This window comes from Cryptomeria japonica, chromosome 8 (assembly GCF_030272615.1).
Source record: "Cryptomeria japonica chromosome 8, Sugi_1.0, whole genome shotgun sequence".
Taxonomy (NCBI): Eukaryota; Viridiplantae; Streptophyta; class Pinopsida; order Cupressales; family Cupressaceae; genus Cryptomeria; species Cryptomeria japonica.
Window position 1 is genome coordinate 516,643,712 of NC_081412.1, and position 18,778 is coordinate 516,662,489.

The 18,778-nt window shown below is 35.9% G+C and overlaps 1 protein-coding gene across 4 annotated transcripts in view; it reads left to right on the forward strand.

Moving 5' to 3' along the window:
• The window catches only part of LOC131056077 (pectin acetylesterase 8), a 268,162-nt gene that overhangs the window by 12,477 nt on the left and 236,907 nt on the right, over positions 1-18,778 (forward strand). For all 4 annotated transcript variants that reach the window (XR_009108574.2, XM_057990414.2, XM_057990420.2 and 1 more), the window contains exon 3: positions 17,020-17,102. Coding sequence is in view for 3 of the 4 variants with exons in the window: in XM_057990414.2 (XP_057846397.2) it covers positions 17,020-17,102 (83 nt within the window). In the remaining variant the exon portion in view is untranslated. The remainder of the gene's footprint in view (positions 1-17,019; positions 17,103-18,778) is intronic.

Sequence of the window (18,778 nt, forward strand, 5' to 3'; positions counted from 1 at the left end):
AATTCCAAGGTGCAAATTTCGAGGTTTGGAAGAAACCCAGAAATTAAAAAATTTCTGCAAACTTAAAATAGCATAAATGGTGGCAAAAAAAAACAGCAAAAATCCCAACGTCCACAAAAATAGCAGAAATTGTGAACTGTTTTTAAATTCCAAGGCAAATTTGCTGGCACAAAATTTGAGGCATGGAAAACGAGGCACCTAGAAAAATTTGAGACCAACCCAAAAAAGCTCTCGAAAAACCCACCAAGAATCTGAAAACAGAATGCAAATCCGACGGCTCAAAAATCGAGGCATGCAAAACGATGCACCCAAAAAATCTGACGACGACCCAGTTGAGGTCTTGAAAAACCCACCAAGAATCTGCAAGCAAAATAAAATTTTGACTTGAACTGAAGGGTCAAAACCCTAGTCGAAAATTGCAGAAACCTTAAGAAAATTTTAAATTTGCAAAAAAAAAACTCCAGGTTGCAGGCCCGAAAATCTCCAAAACTCTAAAAAAACATGAACTGCTGCCCAACACAGAAATTCGCCCACGAACCAGAAACCCTCAAAAAGCCTTAAAAAAAGCAAAATTGTTTTTTTATAAAAAAAACAATGAAAAAAAATCTGGAAAATATTCCAGAAAGAAGGCTATGAATTTTTATTAAAAAATTTGCCAAACTTTAAAGAATCCCATTGACCCGCTCTGATATCATGAAAAATAAATTGAATGAATGATTCAATAATTGGATGATTACATTGAACGATATACATGTATATATAGAGGTTACAAGATGATGTTCTATAATTAGAACATAACGTTAAAGTAAAAGATTAAAGAGCTAAAAGCTAAATTAAGCTTAAAAGCTAATTAACTAAAAAGAAAAAGCTAAATGCTAAATAAAGCTTAAAAGCTAATTAACTAAAAAGCTAAATGACCATTAAACAAGGAACTAAATATAGGTGACTAAAATATAGTTAAATATTCTAATAAAATAGACCCTCACTTAAGTTATAACTTAAAGTGACTTTTTAAAACATTAAAACATTAAAGTTCGCCATTTAATATTTAATTAAAAATAATTAAATAATAATCTCTCTCTAAGTATTCATCAGAAATGCCTGCTGTCTGAACTGGAGACTGCCAAACCATAATCTATCCTTGCCCAACCTACTGGCTATAAATAGTAGGACTGCTAAAAATAGAAAGTATCTCAAACGGAGTCCTGGAGACCTCAAACGAAGACCGGACTTGGAATGCTTGCTCTAAAGGTGGTGAATCAAACTCTGGAGGATCCTCTACCCAACCTCATCAGCCTACGAGGGTCAGTGATAGGCTAATCTACTCAGCTGACAGACGTCAACTAGAAGGGGACATCATAGAGAACCTGAGTAGAAACAAAAAACACAATCACACCAAGAGACCCCCCTGAATTATTCAATCAAGAAGCCTCCCCAAAGCAAAACGATTTGGCACTTTATAAGTAGTGCGATTACAATGGCCACTAGCTATAGAAAGCTAAGTGAACATGATTTCAATGCCTTTACAAGTTCTCACAAAATGAGCATATATTGATATTACATAGTTAGGCACTAAACTAGTTGAAATAAATATCACTACTTCGAAGTACTCGAAAAAAAATGCACTGTCCAAAAAAGAATCGTCTTGATCTGAGGTCTATGCAAAAGATATGGCAAAGACAAGTTACCATTAGTGATCGAGCAACTTGTGGCATGAAAATCAAGGCAAGTTTATAAATCAGGGCACAAAAGTCGAAGCAGCCATATTAAATTTTGGCATAGAAATCGAGACAGTTGTATTAAAATCTAGCATGGAAATCGAGGTGATCATGTGAAATTTTGGCATAGAAATTGTGACAGTTGTACAAAAATCTAGCACAAAAATCGAGGCAATTGTACAAAAGTTTGGCATGAAAATCGAGGAGGCTATACAAAAATCTAGCATGGAAATCAAGACGTCACACAAAATTGGCACAAAAATCGAGGCAACCATACGAAAATCAGGTGTAGAAATTGAGGTGGTCGAATGGAAGTCTAACACAAAAATTTAGGCGGCTGTACGAAAATTTGGTTTGGAAAAAACAAAACCCTAAAAAAAACCCCCAAAAAAATTCTGATCTCTGATTTTGATAAATTTTATATGAAAATAGGGGTTTTTGGGCTTTCTGGACACAACAGCGCAATCTATCTTGCCTCAAAGTGCCCTGATTTTTAACAGCCCACAAATATCTCTAGTAAGCTTACAAAAACCTACAACTAGCAAGCCAACACAAGGAACCCCTAGAAACTATTGTTTTCCTCACACTTTTTTGTTTTGCCAATTCAAGAGAAAAGCATACTCATGTGCTACAAAAAACAACCCTACACTCTCAAATTTCTTAGGAAAAAAACGCTAACCCACAACTCATAACTGATCTGATACCATGTAATATTTGGTTGAAAAGCCACCCAAGAATGCAAAACCAGAAATCAAATGAGCTAAATAAACTATATTCAACTCAAGGGAATGCAAAACATACAATTGATGAGAATGCCCATATGAGAGCGATGGGTGAGTATATATAAGACTTACCACCCAAGAGACCAAAAACACAACCAATGTGGGCTACAATGAAAAAAGTCCCTAAGTAAACTTAACTAACTATGAAGAGAGCTATTGTGGAGAACTAGCTAATAAAGAGCTAGATAGCTAAAGAACCCTATTCACACTAACATTTATAATAAATATATGTTAATATTAGTGTGAAAAAACATTGTAGTGGGGCTGAGGTCGACCTTAAAGGGTGAAGGGACATGATAATCCTCCCTCCTCAAATATGCTTGCCCCCAGGCAAATTCATACTTTGATGCTCGAATATTTCTACTACTTCCATGTGGCATCCTTGAGTGGAAGATTTTTCCACTTCATCATGTACTCTGGAATATCCTTGCTTTGTAGCTTCTTTTCTCTCATATCAATGACAACGTCAAGCTCCAAGATTAATTTCCCTTCATCATCAAGTGGTGGCAATTCTAATGAAGGTGTGACTTGCTGTCCAAGGGCCTTCGTCAAACATGATAAATGAAAAACATTTGTGAATATTCTTGTTTTGTTGGGAGTTCCATCTCGTATACAACCTCATCAATCCTTTTAATGATTTAATAAGGTCCATAAAACTGTGTCTTAAGATTCTCAACACTTCCCTTGAGGGAAGATTGTTTGTAGAGCTGTAATCTCAAGAAAGCCATATCTCCCACTTCAAAAACTCTTTCTAAATCGTGGCGATCAGCCTACCACTTTTGCTGGTTTTTGGACTGCTGAAGATTCTCTGAGTGCATTTAAAATATCTAAACTTCGTTGAATCAAATTTTAGCCACTGGTACTCTACTATTAGAATTTAGAGAGAATCAAATCCATGAATGAAAAAGCATTTGAAGGGAGTCATACCTATTGATATGTAATGAGTAGAATTGTAGCAAAGGTGGAGTCACTTGACCCAAGCTGTTTGCTGCCCTGCAATATGGTTCCTTACATACCCTTTATCCATTTGTTCACAATTTTCGTTTGCATGTTGGTTTTAGGAGATAATTCCATAATTTTCAATTGAAAGAGTAATTGCCAAAAAAGGATGATAAATCTATTGTCCTTGTTGCTCACAATGTTTCTTGGCAGCTCATGTAGTTTAAATATCTCGCTAAAGAAGAAATCAGCTAGTGTTGAGCCTTGTACTTTGAATATATATTAGGAAAATGAACATACTTAGTGAGTCTTGTTGGAGTAATTAGGACATTTCTCTAATTATTTATTAATTAGGTCCTTTAATTACTTTTTCACTTAAGCTAAACTTAGATGATTTTTCATCGAAAGAGTTTGCTTTTGTAGCTTTAGTTCAAGCTGTAGTTGAGCTTAATTTAGTTCCTCATGCTTTTTCTTTGGTTCTCCTAATTTAAGGATTAAGGCATCCCTTGCTTTTTATAAAAGCAAGTCATTCATTCGTTGTAAGTGTATCTCCAATATTTTTGTGTACAATAATACAAAATTTTCAAGTTGTTATGGAGTATATTATCTTTGCTTGATCTCTTTTGTGTGACAGGTGTTTTGATTGTAGATGATTCTCGGCTCTTGTGGTTATATCATCAACTTCTACTCGGTATCAGAGCTCCATATTTGTTAAGTTCTTGTTCATATTCTTGAGTGATCTAACCTTGAGTGATTTTTATGTGCAAATTGGGCTCAAACAAAGGTTGCTTTCCCTTTTTAAATTTTTTCCATTCTAGGAAATTTTCCATTTTTTGGAAATTTTCTATTTTTTTGAAACTTTCCATTTTTGGAAAATTTCTATTTTAGGAAAGTTTCTATTTTTAGAAAGTTTCAATTATCAAAAAGTTTCTATTCTCGTAGATTTTCTATTTTTGGAAACCCTTCAAGCCTTTCAAGTTGTAATTGACATACAATTGGTTTTTTTGGCATACTTGTTCATATGGAGTCAAAATTGTGCAATTGAGGTATCGTTGAAAAGATGGTTCTGGTGCAGATCTGAATTTGCAAGTGGTTTTGTTAGATTTTGTTCCAATTTTTTGTACGAGGTCTTCAAAGTCAACCTTCAACTTTGCGCTTCTGAGGCCATATCTTGCACATTTAGACTCTGATTTTTGAAAACTAGACATCGTTGGAAAGATCTCAGAGTCCTCTATCCAGATCTATTACTACTTTTTCCAGATTTTGTCTTAGGTACATTTTATTCAGATTTTTATGTTTTCACTATTTGGTCAATTATTTGGATGTTTTGACATTTGGGATGGATCTGTCTATTGGAGAGGGTTGTATTTGATGTGTTTTACATGTGTTGAGATTCTTGGGGTCTAATTACTTCACTTGAGGAGGTATCATGGGTTTTTTGTTCATCCTTCAATTGTCTGCCTAGGGAAGGGCAATTATGTGTCTTGGTGACATGGCATTTTAACGAATCTCAGGTGGCTAGATATGTTGCCATATTTGTATGGACTCATACCTGAACCAGTCACATCAAGAGGTAGATTGACTTGGGGTAAATTACATAGACCTTGTTGTAGGATTGATTTGTTATAGTGTTGATTATGACACTATGTGTACTATATTGGACCTTGAGTATCCTCATGTACTTTGGACTAGACTTTGGGACATGTATGGAGACCCTCATATCTCTCCATTCCTAGAGGATCTTGCAGCAGATTGTCTTCCCCTACCCTTTGATGATGATACTTTAGAGAAGCTTGAGTATATTAGAGGCCTTGTATGTTTCGATGAATGAGAGGCCTATCTTCATGTTCCTACTTCTCACATTGAGATCCCATCTCAATCATCTTCATCTTTTGTTGTTCTTGATGACTTGGCATTGGCTCATACATTGCCCCCATTGATTCAGTGCAACGGGACATTGTTCTTCCAGATATATCTACTTGGGACTCGTATCTTGCATACATATCATCATTGTTTGTGGAGTCTCAAATTGCAGATTTGGAGGATTATTTTGAGGACATTCATCTCCTCTTTGCTGATAGCCACATTAGTGTTGTCAGCTTATCTTCATAGTCCATGGATCGTGTTCTTCATAAGTTTTTGCAGAGTCCTAATTTGTCATTGCCTACATTGGTTTGTGGCATCAACATCTTTCATGGACATAGCAGCATTTGAGAAGTTTCCAGAGGCACACACAGTTTGGATGTGGATTCCTATATCTTCCTGTTTATGGGAGTGGCTTCTCCCATCTCCAATGGATTTATTTCTTCCTAAGGGGAGAAATGTTGTTTGTAGGCAATGGATTGTGTTCTATCTTTAGGCGTTTATCATTGGCACAAGAGCTACTTCTTCATTGGGGGGACTCCTATCCTCATTTTCTCTCTCATATGGGGAGATATTCATTGTACTATTGTGACAAAAGTAGTCCTTGGGGGGTCACATTGAGTCCTCCTTTCCTTCTTTCACTAATATAATTATTGTATTTTCTCTCTTTTGGGGAGGAGTTTTCTCGGACTAGGTTTGTACATAAGTACCTAATCAGGCTTTCATTGTCGAGACTCATTCATGCATACATTTTGCATTCATGTTAGCTCTTTAGCTTATCCCTAAGTTAATCTTAAGGGGGGGTGTTGTAGCATTTAGGACATTTATCTAATTATTTATTAATTAGGTCCTTTAATTACTTTTTGACTTAAGCTAAACTGAAGTGCTTTTTCATCTAGAGTTTGCTTTTCTAGCTTTAGTTCAAGTTGTAGTTGAGCTTAATTTAACTCTTCATGCTTTTTCTTTAGTTCTCCTAATTTTAGGATTAGGGCATCCCTTGATTTCAATAAAAGCAATTCATTCATTCGTTGTAAGTGTATCTCCAATATTCTTGTGTGCAATAATATAGAATTCTCAGGTTGTTATGGAGCATATTATCTTTGCTTGATCTTTTTTGTGTTACAGGTGTTTTGCTTGTAGATGATTCTTGGTGCTTGTGGTTGTATCAACTTTTACTAGTCCATCTACAATCATATAGATGCAATCTTTACCTTGCACTTTTGGGAGTCCTGTGATGAAATTCATAGAGATGCTCTCCCATTTATGATTTGGAATGGGTAGGGGCTGCAACAAACTGACTGGAAATACATGCTTTGAAGACACTCTAATATGCCTCAAAACATCACTTTTGAGCCCCTTCCATGAAAAACGCTCCCTTGTTTGTTTGTATGTCTTGTAGTACCCTAGATGACTAACAAGTGGTGTTTCATGAAAGGTCTTTAAAATTGTCCCCCTCATCTTTGATTCCAACATATGATACACCCAATCCTTATATAAAATGAGCTGATCAACCACTTTGCATCGAAACCTTCCAATCAATAGGTATAGCAGTCATAGAACATAAATAAGACTTCCTAGAGAGTGCATCAACCACCGCATTATTCTTTCCCGTAACATACTCAATGCAAATCATAGGCTTGTACCTTACTTACCCCTTTTTGTTGTTTGTCAATCAAATCCTTTTGATTGGAAGAACTTCAAAATGTAATGATCTATTTTTATCACAAACTTCCCACAAACTATTGCTTGAACTTAGCTAGTTCATGCATGATAGACAACATCTCCTTAGTATATATAGAGAAGTTCCTCTTAGACTCCTTGAGATTCCTATTGTCAAATACTATGGGATATCTAATTTGCATAAAATCGTTCCAATCCTTTCTCCTAAAGCATCACACTCTAAAACAAAAGGAAGTGAAAAATATGGAATAGTTAAAATAGTACATGAAATCATTACTTTTTTGATCTTGTCAAAACCTCTCTATGTTAGAATGCTCTAGTAGAAGGCTCCTTTTTTCATTGAATTTGTTAATCGAGTTGCAAGCTGTTGAAATTCATTGATGAACCTCATGTAGTAGTTGCAAACTCACACAAACCCTCTCAATTGTGACAAAGTCGTGGGTTGAGGTCAATCCCTCATTGCCTTGATCTTTTCCTCATCAACGCTAACCCCTTGGGCTCTAATTTTTTGCCCCAAATATAATATCTTATTCAAGCCAAACTCATATTTGGATGCTTTGATATAGAATAAATGCTGCTCTAGTATTGCAAGCACCTCCTCTATGTGCCTCAAGTGGTCTTCCCATGTCTTGTTGTATATGAAGGTGTCACCAAAGAAAACTAGCACAAATTTCTTTAATTGTAAGAAAAATATCCGGTTCGTGCATGACTGGAATGTGGTGGGTGCATTAGTCAAGCCAAATGGCTTGACCAAGAACTCATAATGTCCATAATGACACTCTCTTTTGTGCTCATCCTCATCTTTGAATCTTGATGATATCGTAAGTTCCTAATTATAGATCAATATTGAAGAAGTTGACCACATCATGAAGCTCATCTATTAGCTCATTGATCTTGGGTATGGGGCAGTGGTTCTTGATGGTCTTTTTGTTGAGGGCCCTATAGTTGACACACAACCTCACAGTACTATCTTTTTTCTTGACCAACACCACGAAGGAAGCAAATGGGCTAGAGCTAGGTTGTAGGTGTTTCATGTCCAAATTGTCTTCTCAATCTCTTCCTTGTGTCTCGTAGGATAACAATAAGGTGCAGTGATGATCTGTTTTGCTCCTTCCTCTAGTTCAATCACATGCTGAAAACCCCTATTGGGTGGTAAGTCTGGAGGAATTTCATTGAAAAACTTGCTATGTTTATCTAGGGTAAATTGGATTTTAGCATAATATGATTTCCCATCTTTGGATGGACCTTTATTTATAATCAAACATTCGGCTGCCCAAGCTACTTGTCTGTGGAAATTCCTCTTCATCCTTTAGCTGAAACAATCATGGGACCTCCATTGGATAGGCTACTAAGAACTACCTCTTTCCCATCTAATTGAGTTTCAACTCCAACGTTTGTTAATTTTGTGTGTACTCACTATTGAGTGCAAACATTGCACTCCCAAAACCAATTTTGTCTCACTGATGCCAAACACTTAGACATCATCCCACTTCAAATGCCCTCCTATAGTCAATCCCAATTGCTGAATCTTTTGATCCCTCAAAATCCTCTATCCTCAATCCCATCTTAGCCATCAATCCCTCATCAATGAAGTTGTGGGTGGCTCCACTATCAATTAAAATTGCCACCCAATGCCCATGTAAGAGTCCTCTAACTCGAAGAGGGTGATACCTAAGTGTTCCTGAAAGTGCTTCAAGTGTGCTACCTGAATGATCTCCTCCCTGCTCCTCATGCTCAACAACATCTGCAACATCCTAAGGTTTAAACTCTCCTACCTCTGAATCCTCATCAAAGACTACCTCTATATGGTGTATTTGCTAAGTTACCGATTCGGGTACGGATTTGGCAAATTTTTTTTTTCTTGGGTACGGGTACATCCGTACACACACACATACACACATATATATTTTAATTATATATATATTATATTACACATGTCATATATTATATATATGTTCAAACATCAAAATTATATATGTTCAAACATACAAATATGAAACATACAATGTAACTTTCCCATACAATGATACATAAATAATAATAGATAAATGATACATAGTTGTTTTTTAATTATTTTTTTGACTTTAATGACCCGTGGGCCTTGTTTTTGGGATCCCACGGGCCTTGGTTCTCCCGGGTCCGCCTGGGTTCTCCTTGGGTTCCACCCGGGTCCTGCCCAGGTGGCCAGGTTCTCTGTGGGTCCCAAGGGAGAACCAGGCTCGGACCAGGACCGGGCAAGAACCAGGGTCAGGACCCAGCCTTTTTCCCCAAGAACCAGTATCGCAGTGTATTTGCCTTTTCCCAAGCACCTATAACCTGGCTGCCATGGCTCTCTACAAGTGAAGGATAGTTTTTTCCTTCGAAATTCATTCTTGGATTCCTCAACCCTGGTTGGATTAGGGGGTAGTGCCTTAGGTTGAGGGAAATTCTTATGAGAAAGCTTTTATGTTAAATTGGTGGTGCATTCTTGTAGTGGAATTTGATTTGGAGATTGAATCCTCCAAATTCAGATCTCTCCTACTAACCTTTTGCAGGGTACTCAAATCAAATGCCTTTACCAGACCTTAAGTGGTTTTCTTAGATCCTCTACAAAAATAACTATGAGACTCCTCTTTGTCACATCTAGAATCATCACTGATAGCCTCCGAAATTTTACCGCATAATGCTCAACCGTGCCTTCTTGCCTCAACTATGCTATATCCCTAAAATGAATCTTTGGATCCTTTCTGTCAAACCTCTCCATCAATCTCTAGCTGAACTCAGTCCAGAATAATAATTGAGACGTGTTCTTAGGTCACCGTGCCATAATACCACCACTCATGAGCGATACCCTCTAGGTGAAGAGTTGCAAACTTGATTGCTTCCTCCTTGTACATGGGGTTTAAGGAGAAACAGCTATCCAATTTTTTGTAACCAATCTCTATCTGTAACCCCATTGGATCCATCATAGATGGGTATGGTGATCTTTCCCAACTGATGTTGTATATCTTTCTGTGGTTGATCCTGATGTCTTCCCCTACGATGTTTGTTTCTTGTTTTCATATCTTAATACTTCATGAGTGACATGTCATGGCAAATGGCTGGGTTTAGAGAACTATATTCTGAAAGATATCTTGCCATCTCATCCTTTGGCCTAGGTGGTACTTGCTGATCTTCTTCAAATGGGTCCTCTTCATCTCTTTGCAAAATTTGGCCTTGGATGTCTTGGTTGGTGGATTGACTGTGACTCCATCATTCATTGAGTGACTTCCTTCTGCACCATTTGGATTAGACCTTCGTACAATCCATTGTTGATGTAATATCCCTTTTCCAATTTGATGTAATTTGTGCCGTTTATAACACAAGGAATATTGTCAAACAATTCACAAACAATCTTCTAGCTTGCTGGTCTATATTATCAGTCTGATATAGTTGCGTGTTATTGACACCAAGGCATAAGAAATGCTTGCAAACAATTTCTATAATATCTAAACCATGAACTCAATGCATGAACAACTTCTTTTTGATCTTTTCCAATGCATATATATGAATTCAAGTGACAAATGTGCACTTACAGCCAAGAGACATTCTCACAAACTCTTGGCATGCAAGCTGTTATCATTATAGACATAACATTAAGTAGTGGCCTGCAACTTATTTCATTAAATATGCGACAATATGTGACTCCCAAACTGACTCTGTATTGAATGCAATCCCTTATACAAACTTAGATTTGAATTATATATATATGTCTGTTCACATTGAACCATCTACAGCAGCACTACCAAATTGACATGGAAACAATGATAAGAACCTGGTTACAAAATCGCCCCAAAGGGGTAGCTGAAGAAGCAAGCAATATCTGAAAGAATGAGACCTCCTTAAGCCCGAATCGCCCCAGTTCTGAAGTTATTCAGTCAATAATTATTAATTGGCAGCCTCTAAGTCTGCTTTCACACCTCAAAAACCTTCAATTTCTCTTTACAGGGTGCGCGGTCCAGCTATTGGAAGAAATCGATGCAACTATGGGCATTTATGAACAAAATCATGGCTCTCCCTCAGCCGTGGCAAGTCTGAAAACAATGACTGAGATATAACTCAGAGAGCTGGTAAGTGTAATCAGCACTTATGGAGCAGAATCATTGAAGACTCCCAACTCCAAATTGTCTTCAATAATCTTCCAAACCAACCCTAGTAAAACTTGGCCCTTGGCCAACCAATTAGTTCTATGAGATGACTGAATTATCACCTCCACAAATGCAATAATCTCAGCTGATAGTTTCACAGCCTCAAAATTGCTTAACCTATGAGAGTTTCCGTTCCCAAAGGCTAAAAAATGGCAGAAACCCAAACTGGTTCCCTCTCCTTACAAGAACTCCAAATCAAATATCAAATCCTAGATGATTAGAAGCTTATCTTGACCTTCTTATATACTTTTTCTCCAACCTTTCAAGAAGCTTCTAGAAATAATATTATTTCGCCTAAGTGACTTTTTTGATATAATATTAATTTAAGTCACTTTATTAAATTAATTAAATATAAAGTTACCTTTTAATTTTATTTATTTATTTGATAACTTTATAAATAATTAACTTAATACTTTTAACTAAAATAATCAACTAAGCTATCCTTAAGAAATATCATTAATTGGGACAACTTAATTAATTAAATTAATTAAATTATTCTGCCTCCAAAAAATGGGGACATTACAGTTGATTCATTCTTTTGAAAGTCCTCACAGTCTCTGCCACAAACTCTCTCATGGTGGATTGAAATTCGCTGGCTAGCTCCTTGTTTTCGTTCCTAATAACCTGGATGTCGTTTTCCTCATTTCTATCTCCCATGGCTTCTTCCTTTCTCTTTTCCCTTCACTGGTACTTGATTTTCTGATCACTTTTTTGCATGAATCTGCATTGCACACAAGCCCCGTATGCTGGCAAAAAAGTGGCTCTGATACCACTGTAAGATCCTTGACCATAATTGTAAAAAAAAACTGATCTTATATATATTTTTTGAGTGCAATAATAATTCATGCAAAAATATGTTGAATGCTGAATAACACTTAAATTCTCCTTGTATTAAGAAAAGATGACTACATCATTGAATATTACTACTTGGGTCAGGTTGACGTAGTTAATCAATAGAACACCCGGATTGTATCTAGATCTAGAATAATGTTGCTATTATAAAAGAACCTGAAACATTAAAATAAACAACTAACCAAGGGTTCTACCTTGCTTAGGTTTGAGACTGAACTGACAAGATAATGATTCAGAAGTACATTTCCTAGGCGAACTAAAATTGATCAAAAGTGTTGCATCAGATGAAAGTGATTAAAGATTGCTAGGGGTTTGTGCCTGGTGCCTTTGCTGCATATACTGCTGGAAGGAGAATTGGTGCTTCAGTGATGGATGCCTTCCTCAAATAACTCTACCTATGCCCTTAAGGTGCCTGAAACCTCAGTTGAGTAGGGTCTGAAGTAGATCTGGAAATGGGGACTCCAGTTTGTTTTTGACGGAAAATTTCAGGTGCTAATTCCTTTATCATTGAATGGGTTTGATTCGATGTGCTATTCACTCCTTTCCTCAACTTAACACCTGTTTAGAAAGTTCGATCTGCACTCCAATCCAAGATTTGTCATGCTACACTTTGGGGAATATGTAGTTGATAGAGCCTCAAAATTGATGAAAAGAGTGGCCTGTGTCCTGGGCTATTTGCCCACTCCTTGCAACCTTTAAATGATGGTGACTAATAAAAAATGTTGAAACCTCTGCTAGGTTAACAAGATAAAGCTTTACAATCAGAAAATGCAACTATGGAAAGAGAATTTGGTAGGATAAGGTCAGGGGTTTCATCCCAATTTTAGATGTCTGCCAGGGTTTGTGTCTTGGTAGATAGTTTTGGAAACAAATTCAAAATCATACCAAAATCTCCAGATATAGTGCTTGACCATCAGTAGTTAAATATATATTTGTAGGATATAGGGTGCAAGGGCCCAAAAATTGATGCCACATTTTGAAATTGGAAATTTTAATTTAATATTTATATTTCTATTTCTTTATTTTATTTTCAAATAAATATATATTAATATTATTGTTAAAAATACTATTGTGGGGTTGAGGTTGGCCTTGAAGGGAGAGGAGACATGACATATATAGGTCTTTCCACTAGAATTAAATCCAATTTCTACATTGCTAGAACAACTATGAGTTGGAAGCACAAGGTCTGTTCACACCATAGGATATGAGATAGTATTTGCCACATAGGATCTGTGTTAAATTGGTGTATAAGCATTATGTATATTTATATTTTGTCATCTATTCCTTTAGAGAGGAAGATTTATTCTTCCTTTATACATATCGATGGTGCCCCTTCACCACGGGTCACCACTCTTCCAAGTTGGTCTCCAATAATTATATTATTAATATAACAATATAATAATTATTATATTATTATGCAATACAATAATTATACAATATATTTATAATATACTTATATTATCACATAATAATATAATTATATTATCTCATAATAATAGTATAATAATAATTATATAATATAATTATAATTATATTATCTCTCAATAATAATATTATCACAATAAATATAATATAATATAATTATATAATCACAATATTATCACAACCTTAATGTTGTCTATGTCACCCTGAAGGAATCCGACCATAGCATCAACACTCCCTCTTAGTCGATTAGGCCGATTAGGCCACTTACATATTTGTCTTCCTCTTGCTGGAAGTGATGACCGACGCTGCCAATACTCAACACTCCCTCTCAGCTAGGGAGGATACTTCGAGTTGCACAAGACATATCACCTCATTGAGATGACCAACACAATGACTGTACTCATGAGCAAGTAGGAAGCTTATCACCTCATTGTGATATCATATCACCTCACAGTGATATCAGGTATTATGGCATATCCATGGATATCACTTCACGTGATATCCACCATAGATATCTCCTCATGTAATATCCACCATAATGGCTTATCCATAGATATCACTTCACATGATATCCACCATTAACATATATCTAAAGATATTACTACATGGCATGTCCACGGATTTCACGTCACATGAAATCCACCATGAATACCTTTATGTAATATCCACCATTATGGCTTATCCATGGATATCACGTCTCATGATAGCCACCATTATGGTATATCCATAGATATTACTACTAGAGATATAAAGCATTATGACATATCCATAGATATCATGTCCCATGACATCCATCATAATGTTATGATCAATCAATATCGTAAGATTGTCACCTTACGATAATGATCAGATGTACAAGTGTTCACTATTGAGAGATCGTCACCTCACAATAATGTTCACAGGGGCTCATTAAGCACTGAACCAAAATTGTCATGGAGTCACACACATGACATCCACCATGAACCATATCAGAGGGTGGAGAAGAGGGCTTACACCTCAAGTCTCTTTCAAAGAGTAATACGTTATCAAATCACAGAAGATCATTGATGCTGAGCCTCTCTCTCAGTTAAGGCTTCATTTTCCATATCTCTAAGTTTGTCTTGAGGGTTTGCATCATTTTTGGTGAATCCCAAGCTCACCAAGTATCCATCTATATAGGGATATCACATGGAACTCTATCTCATCAATCATAGATTCCTTTAACTGCTAGAGTTTCCTAATCACTGGAGAAACCATCTCGACATGGTTTACTCCCCCTGAATTAATATGACCAAGATCCTTGGAAATCAAATAAAGCATATTCTCTAGCTGCTCCCTCTGTCATGGAAGCATACCTGCTCATATAGTCCCAATTAAGGAAGGTATCTTGCTCCAGGAATGCAATCAGGTCTGAGTTGTCTCCAATGACTCCAATGACGGGTGAATCAGCCTGCTCAGCTGCTGCTGAGAGTTTAGGACTTTCCTTTATTCTAGATCACTTTATTTGATTCGTCTTGCAGATTCTCAGTCAAGGTAAAGGACAAAGGTCTAGTCCATCGAGTTCCAAATTCTGTCCAGAACTGAGTGTCCTCTCTCAATTTCTTCTGCAACAATTCTTCCGTTTGGATGAGCAATTCTTCTGCAGGATGCAGTAGAGCTGAATCTGCTGTAATGTCTCAGCTGCAAAACGCCTTGGAACCCTATAGATAGGTTCTTGGGAAAGGGGCAAGTACATCTGATTGAGGTGTACAGTAATGACAAGTGAGAGCTTGAGCTGTGCATAAACGTGGAGTGTGTGGAGAAAGAGTTATCACCAGAAGGTCATCACCAAATGGAGTCTGCTAATGCTTTGTCACCCAACTTTGTCTTGCTTGAGGGTAAGCGAATTCAGGGATGGAGGATTTGTAATGTGTAGACAATAAGTGTAGGAATAGCAATAGTTAGGATTGTAATTACTTTCAATTAAGGTCAGTTAAATAACGGAATAAGGCAGATGAAGACTTCCAATTAGGATCAGTTAAACAAGGGGATGGAAATGTTAGTTATCAGTTTGGGTTAAGATCAGTTAAATAAGGGAATTTGTCAGTCAAGTGCCATTGATTGAGGAAGCTTAGAGTATACTGGTAGCACTGGGAGAATAAGAAAGACAAACTTTTAAAAATTAAAAGAAAATTCAACTTCATTCCCTGGAATGTGATGCTGCTTTCAGCAGTTTGGGCATTATGAGACCAAAACCTATAGGCGTGTTAATGCAGCAGGGCATCATCAAAATAATCAGGGGTATACAGGGTGTGCCTGGTAGGTTGTATAAGTCCAATGGATTTTATTAATGTATGTATTTGAATAAAGGAAAAAAAAAAAATCCATTATTAGCATATTTTTTGTATCAGACTGGTAAATTTCAATTTGGATGTATGGGTTTGAAGTTTTATCAGACCGGTAGAAGTTGTTTTCTGTGTGCATTCCGTTGAGGTTATTACACACTTTGGCATATGAGAAGTGCACAATGAGATTTATTTCCGGGAACCTTGCACATTGTTGAAAATTTGCATCTTAAGTTTTGATCTCATGGCCAAGCATAGGACTAAATAGACCTTTCCAATCCACCTACACTTCAACTACCATATAGATCATTTTAGTGTGGGGCATGCCTGCTGGGCTTTGAACTCAGTTCATCATTGCAAAAAGTGTCTGATCATGACTGTTGGCCACAGCCTGACAAAAATAATGCTGTTATATGTTCACTATAGTGAGTTGGCGATTGTATACTAGGGCTAGTGTATTGTAGAAAGTGCATGTGTTTGATTATTTTGAGATTCTTAGTGAATCCAAGGGAATATATATTATTATCATTGCATTATGGAATGTATCATGGAGTAATTTGAAATCATTTATTGGTATTGGAAATCACAATCAACACTTCTATATAGAGCCTTAAATTCCAACATGGAATGGGCAACTAATCCATTGATAGAGAGCAGCTCACTGGCATTGAGTAGGTTTTGTGACTGATACCTAACTCATCCAAAATTTTCAACATGGTATTATAGTTAGTTTTAATGTTAGGCTAGGGCATTGATATGAATGTAGGTGTTGGGAATCCCAATTAACTCCCCTGCTGTGAGTTGGTCCTGAGTTCAAGTTCTAGTAAATATTCAAAAAGTGACATTCTGTTTTTATGGTGAAGCAAGCTTTGTTTCAAGCAATTCAGTTTAATTGATGCTGGAAATGCAGTTAGACATGTCCCTAAAATTTATATGAATAATTGGAATGCAAAAACATTGGTAGGGTAGTGATGCAATTCATAAATTGACCAAGCAAATGGAGGGATTAATCAAAGATAAAATATTGGTTCATTTATTCAATTTACTGGGAAGGCAACATTTCTTTCAAAAATAAAGGAATATACTTAATGCTGCCTTATTTTGTAACAGGAAGCTTCTGTTTCTTATTGTTATTTGCGTAGTTGATGAGGCTGTTTTTCTAAGGAAGAAAATAATTTATCATGGAGATTGTCAATGGTCTTAATCTGTTATTCACTTTTCTGACATTTGCTTCTTGTTTGCAAACTAAAATGCACAAGATCTTATCAATTTTTTTCTTTTCACTTTGTAGTTTGCTTAGATGGAACACTACCAGGTTACCATCTAGATCAAGGTTTTGGTTCAGGATCAAATAGTTGGCTGATTCACCTTGAGGTCAGTCTTTATTTAAGATCAATAGTACTTGTTTTGTTTTTTATGTCTACATAAAAATGCTTGCCTAATTCTTAGAATATCCTTGAGTTTGCATCATGAGTACATACATCTTATGACTAGTCATAACTTTTAAGGGCAAACTTTCAAGTACCACAAAATACATTTTCTAATATGCATGATTATAATTTGAAGGGAATTGTTAATTTCCTGAATGCACTGTATCATAGCATTTTGTCTCTTTTAAGACAATCCTAAAATGGAACATTTGCTTCACAATGGAAATTGAAGATTTTGGGAGAAATAAATTGAATGATGATGGGCTAACTTGGTATAACCCAAGAATCTTAGTAAGAGTGTATGAAGTTATGATGCATACACTGTGGTATGGTGTGTCACATATTCTTTCCAAAGCATATGGCAAACCTGTGCTGTGAAAAATGCATTGTCATCCTAAGAGCCACCATGTGACTATCGTACACATTTTGACTTTCCTCCTAAAGAAAACTTAGGATAGAGTAGAATTTGAGATACATGGAGAATTCAACGATTGGAAAGTGCATTCAAATTTAAGGGGCATTCCAGTGATATGATATACCAATATGTTATGTCACTGAAGATTATACACAACTTCCAGCCAGGGAAAAGAGTGAATGATATAACTGGGTGGAAAAATCCCCGGCCTTAGAATAGGATGACTGAGGAACATTACATTGTTTCTTTTTGAAAAAAGTAGTATTCTTCTATCTAAAACTGGAATTGTAGTTTTTTTTTTAATTTAAAAAACAGTATCCTTATTCTCCAAAAGTAAGATCTTATCTATCTCACGTAGGACTATTCTTAGAATTGTTGTTATTTTATTGCATCTTGCCTAACACTGAAGGGATAAGAATTTAGATAAACACCATGCTAAGGATTGGAATAGTTTTTATAGAATCCTTTATCTTTATTGATTTCTGGTTTCAATCTAAAATTTTCAAATTTCTCCTTTAGCCATATTAATCCAAATTCATTTTTTTTTTCCAGATTTCAGTTCCAGTGGCAGATTTTCTGATCAATCATTACAGCTTTATTAAATCTCATAAATGAGATTGGGAATCAGATTTCTGCTTTCAGAAATATAGATTTCATATGTTTTAGATATTTCAAATCTCAATTTCATTCATAACACAATATTTGATAAAAGTTTCAAAAGATAAAAATAAAAGTTGGTATAAAGAGGGTATGTTGTGCTCGAAAAAAGACATTGAATGCTGGCTGGATGGATCTACTCTTTTTATTCCATAAGGTGTTTTATAATGAAAGACACAAAGAGGATGAAGGATGTGACAGAGTTTTTTTGTGAGTGGATAAACATTCATCCACATAAAGGAGCCAATAGTCTTTAAAACTTAATTTAATTGGAACTGTGCATAGGGAAAAGTGTCTTTTTTTTACATATTTACATATTCAAAAGAAGTAACCATAAACAACCTCAAATTGTTACTGTAAACAAAACAGGAAAACTAATTTCAAATAGCATTTCTGCGTACATACCAAAAATGTAAATGATTACACACACGTCATACAAAAGATGAAGGCAAGAATACCTGGTAATTAAATAAGTAATTACCATAAGCAACAAAAGTAGAATAGTTAGTTTTCAAACCTCTTTAAATTATCTCAATATATCAATGGAG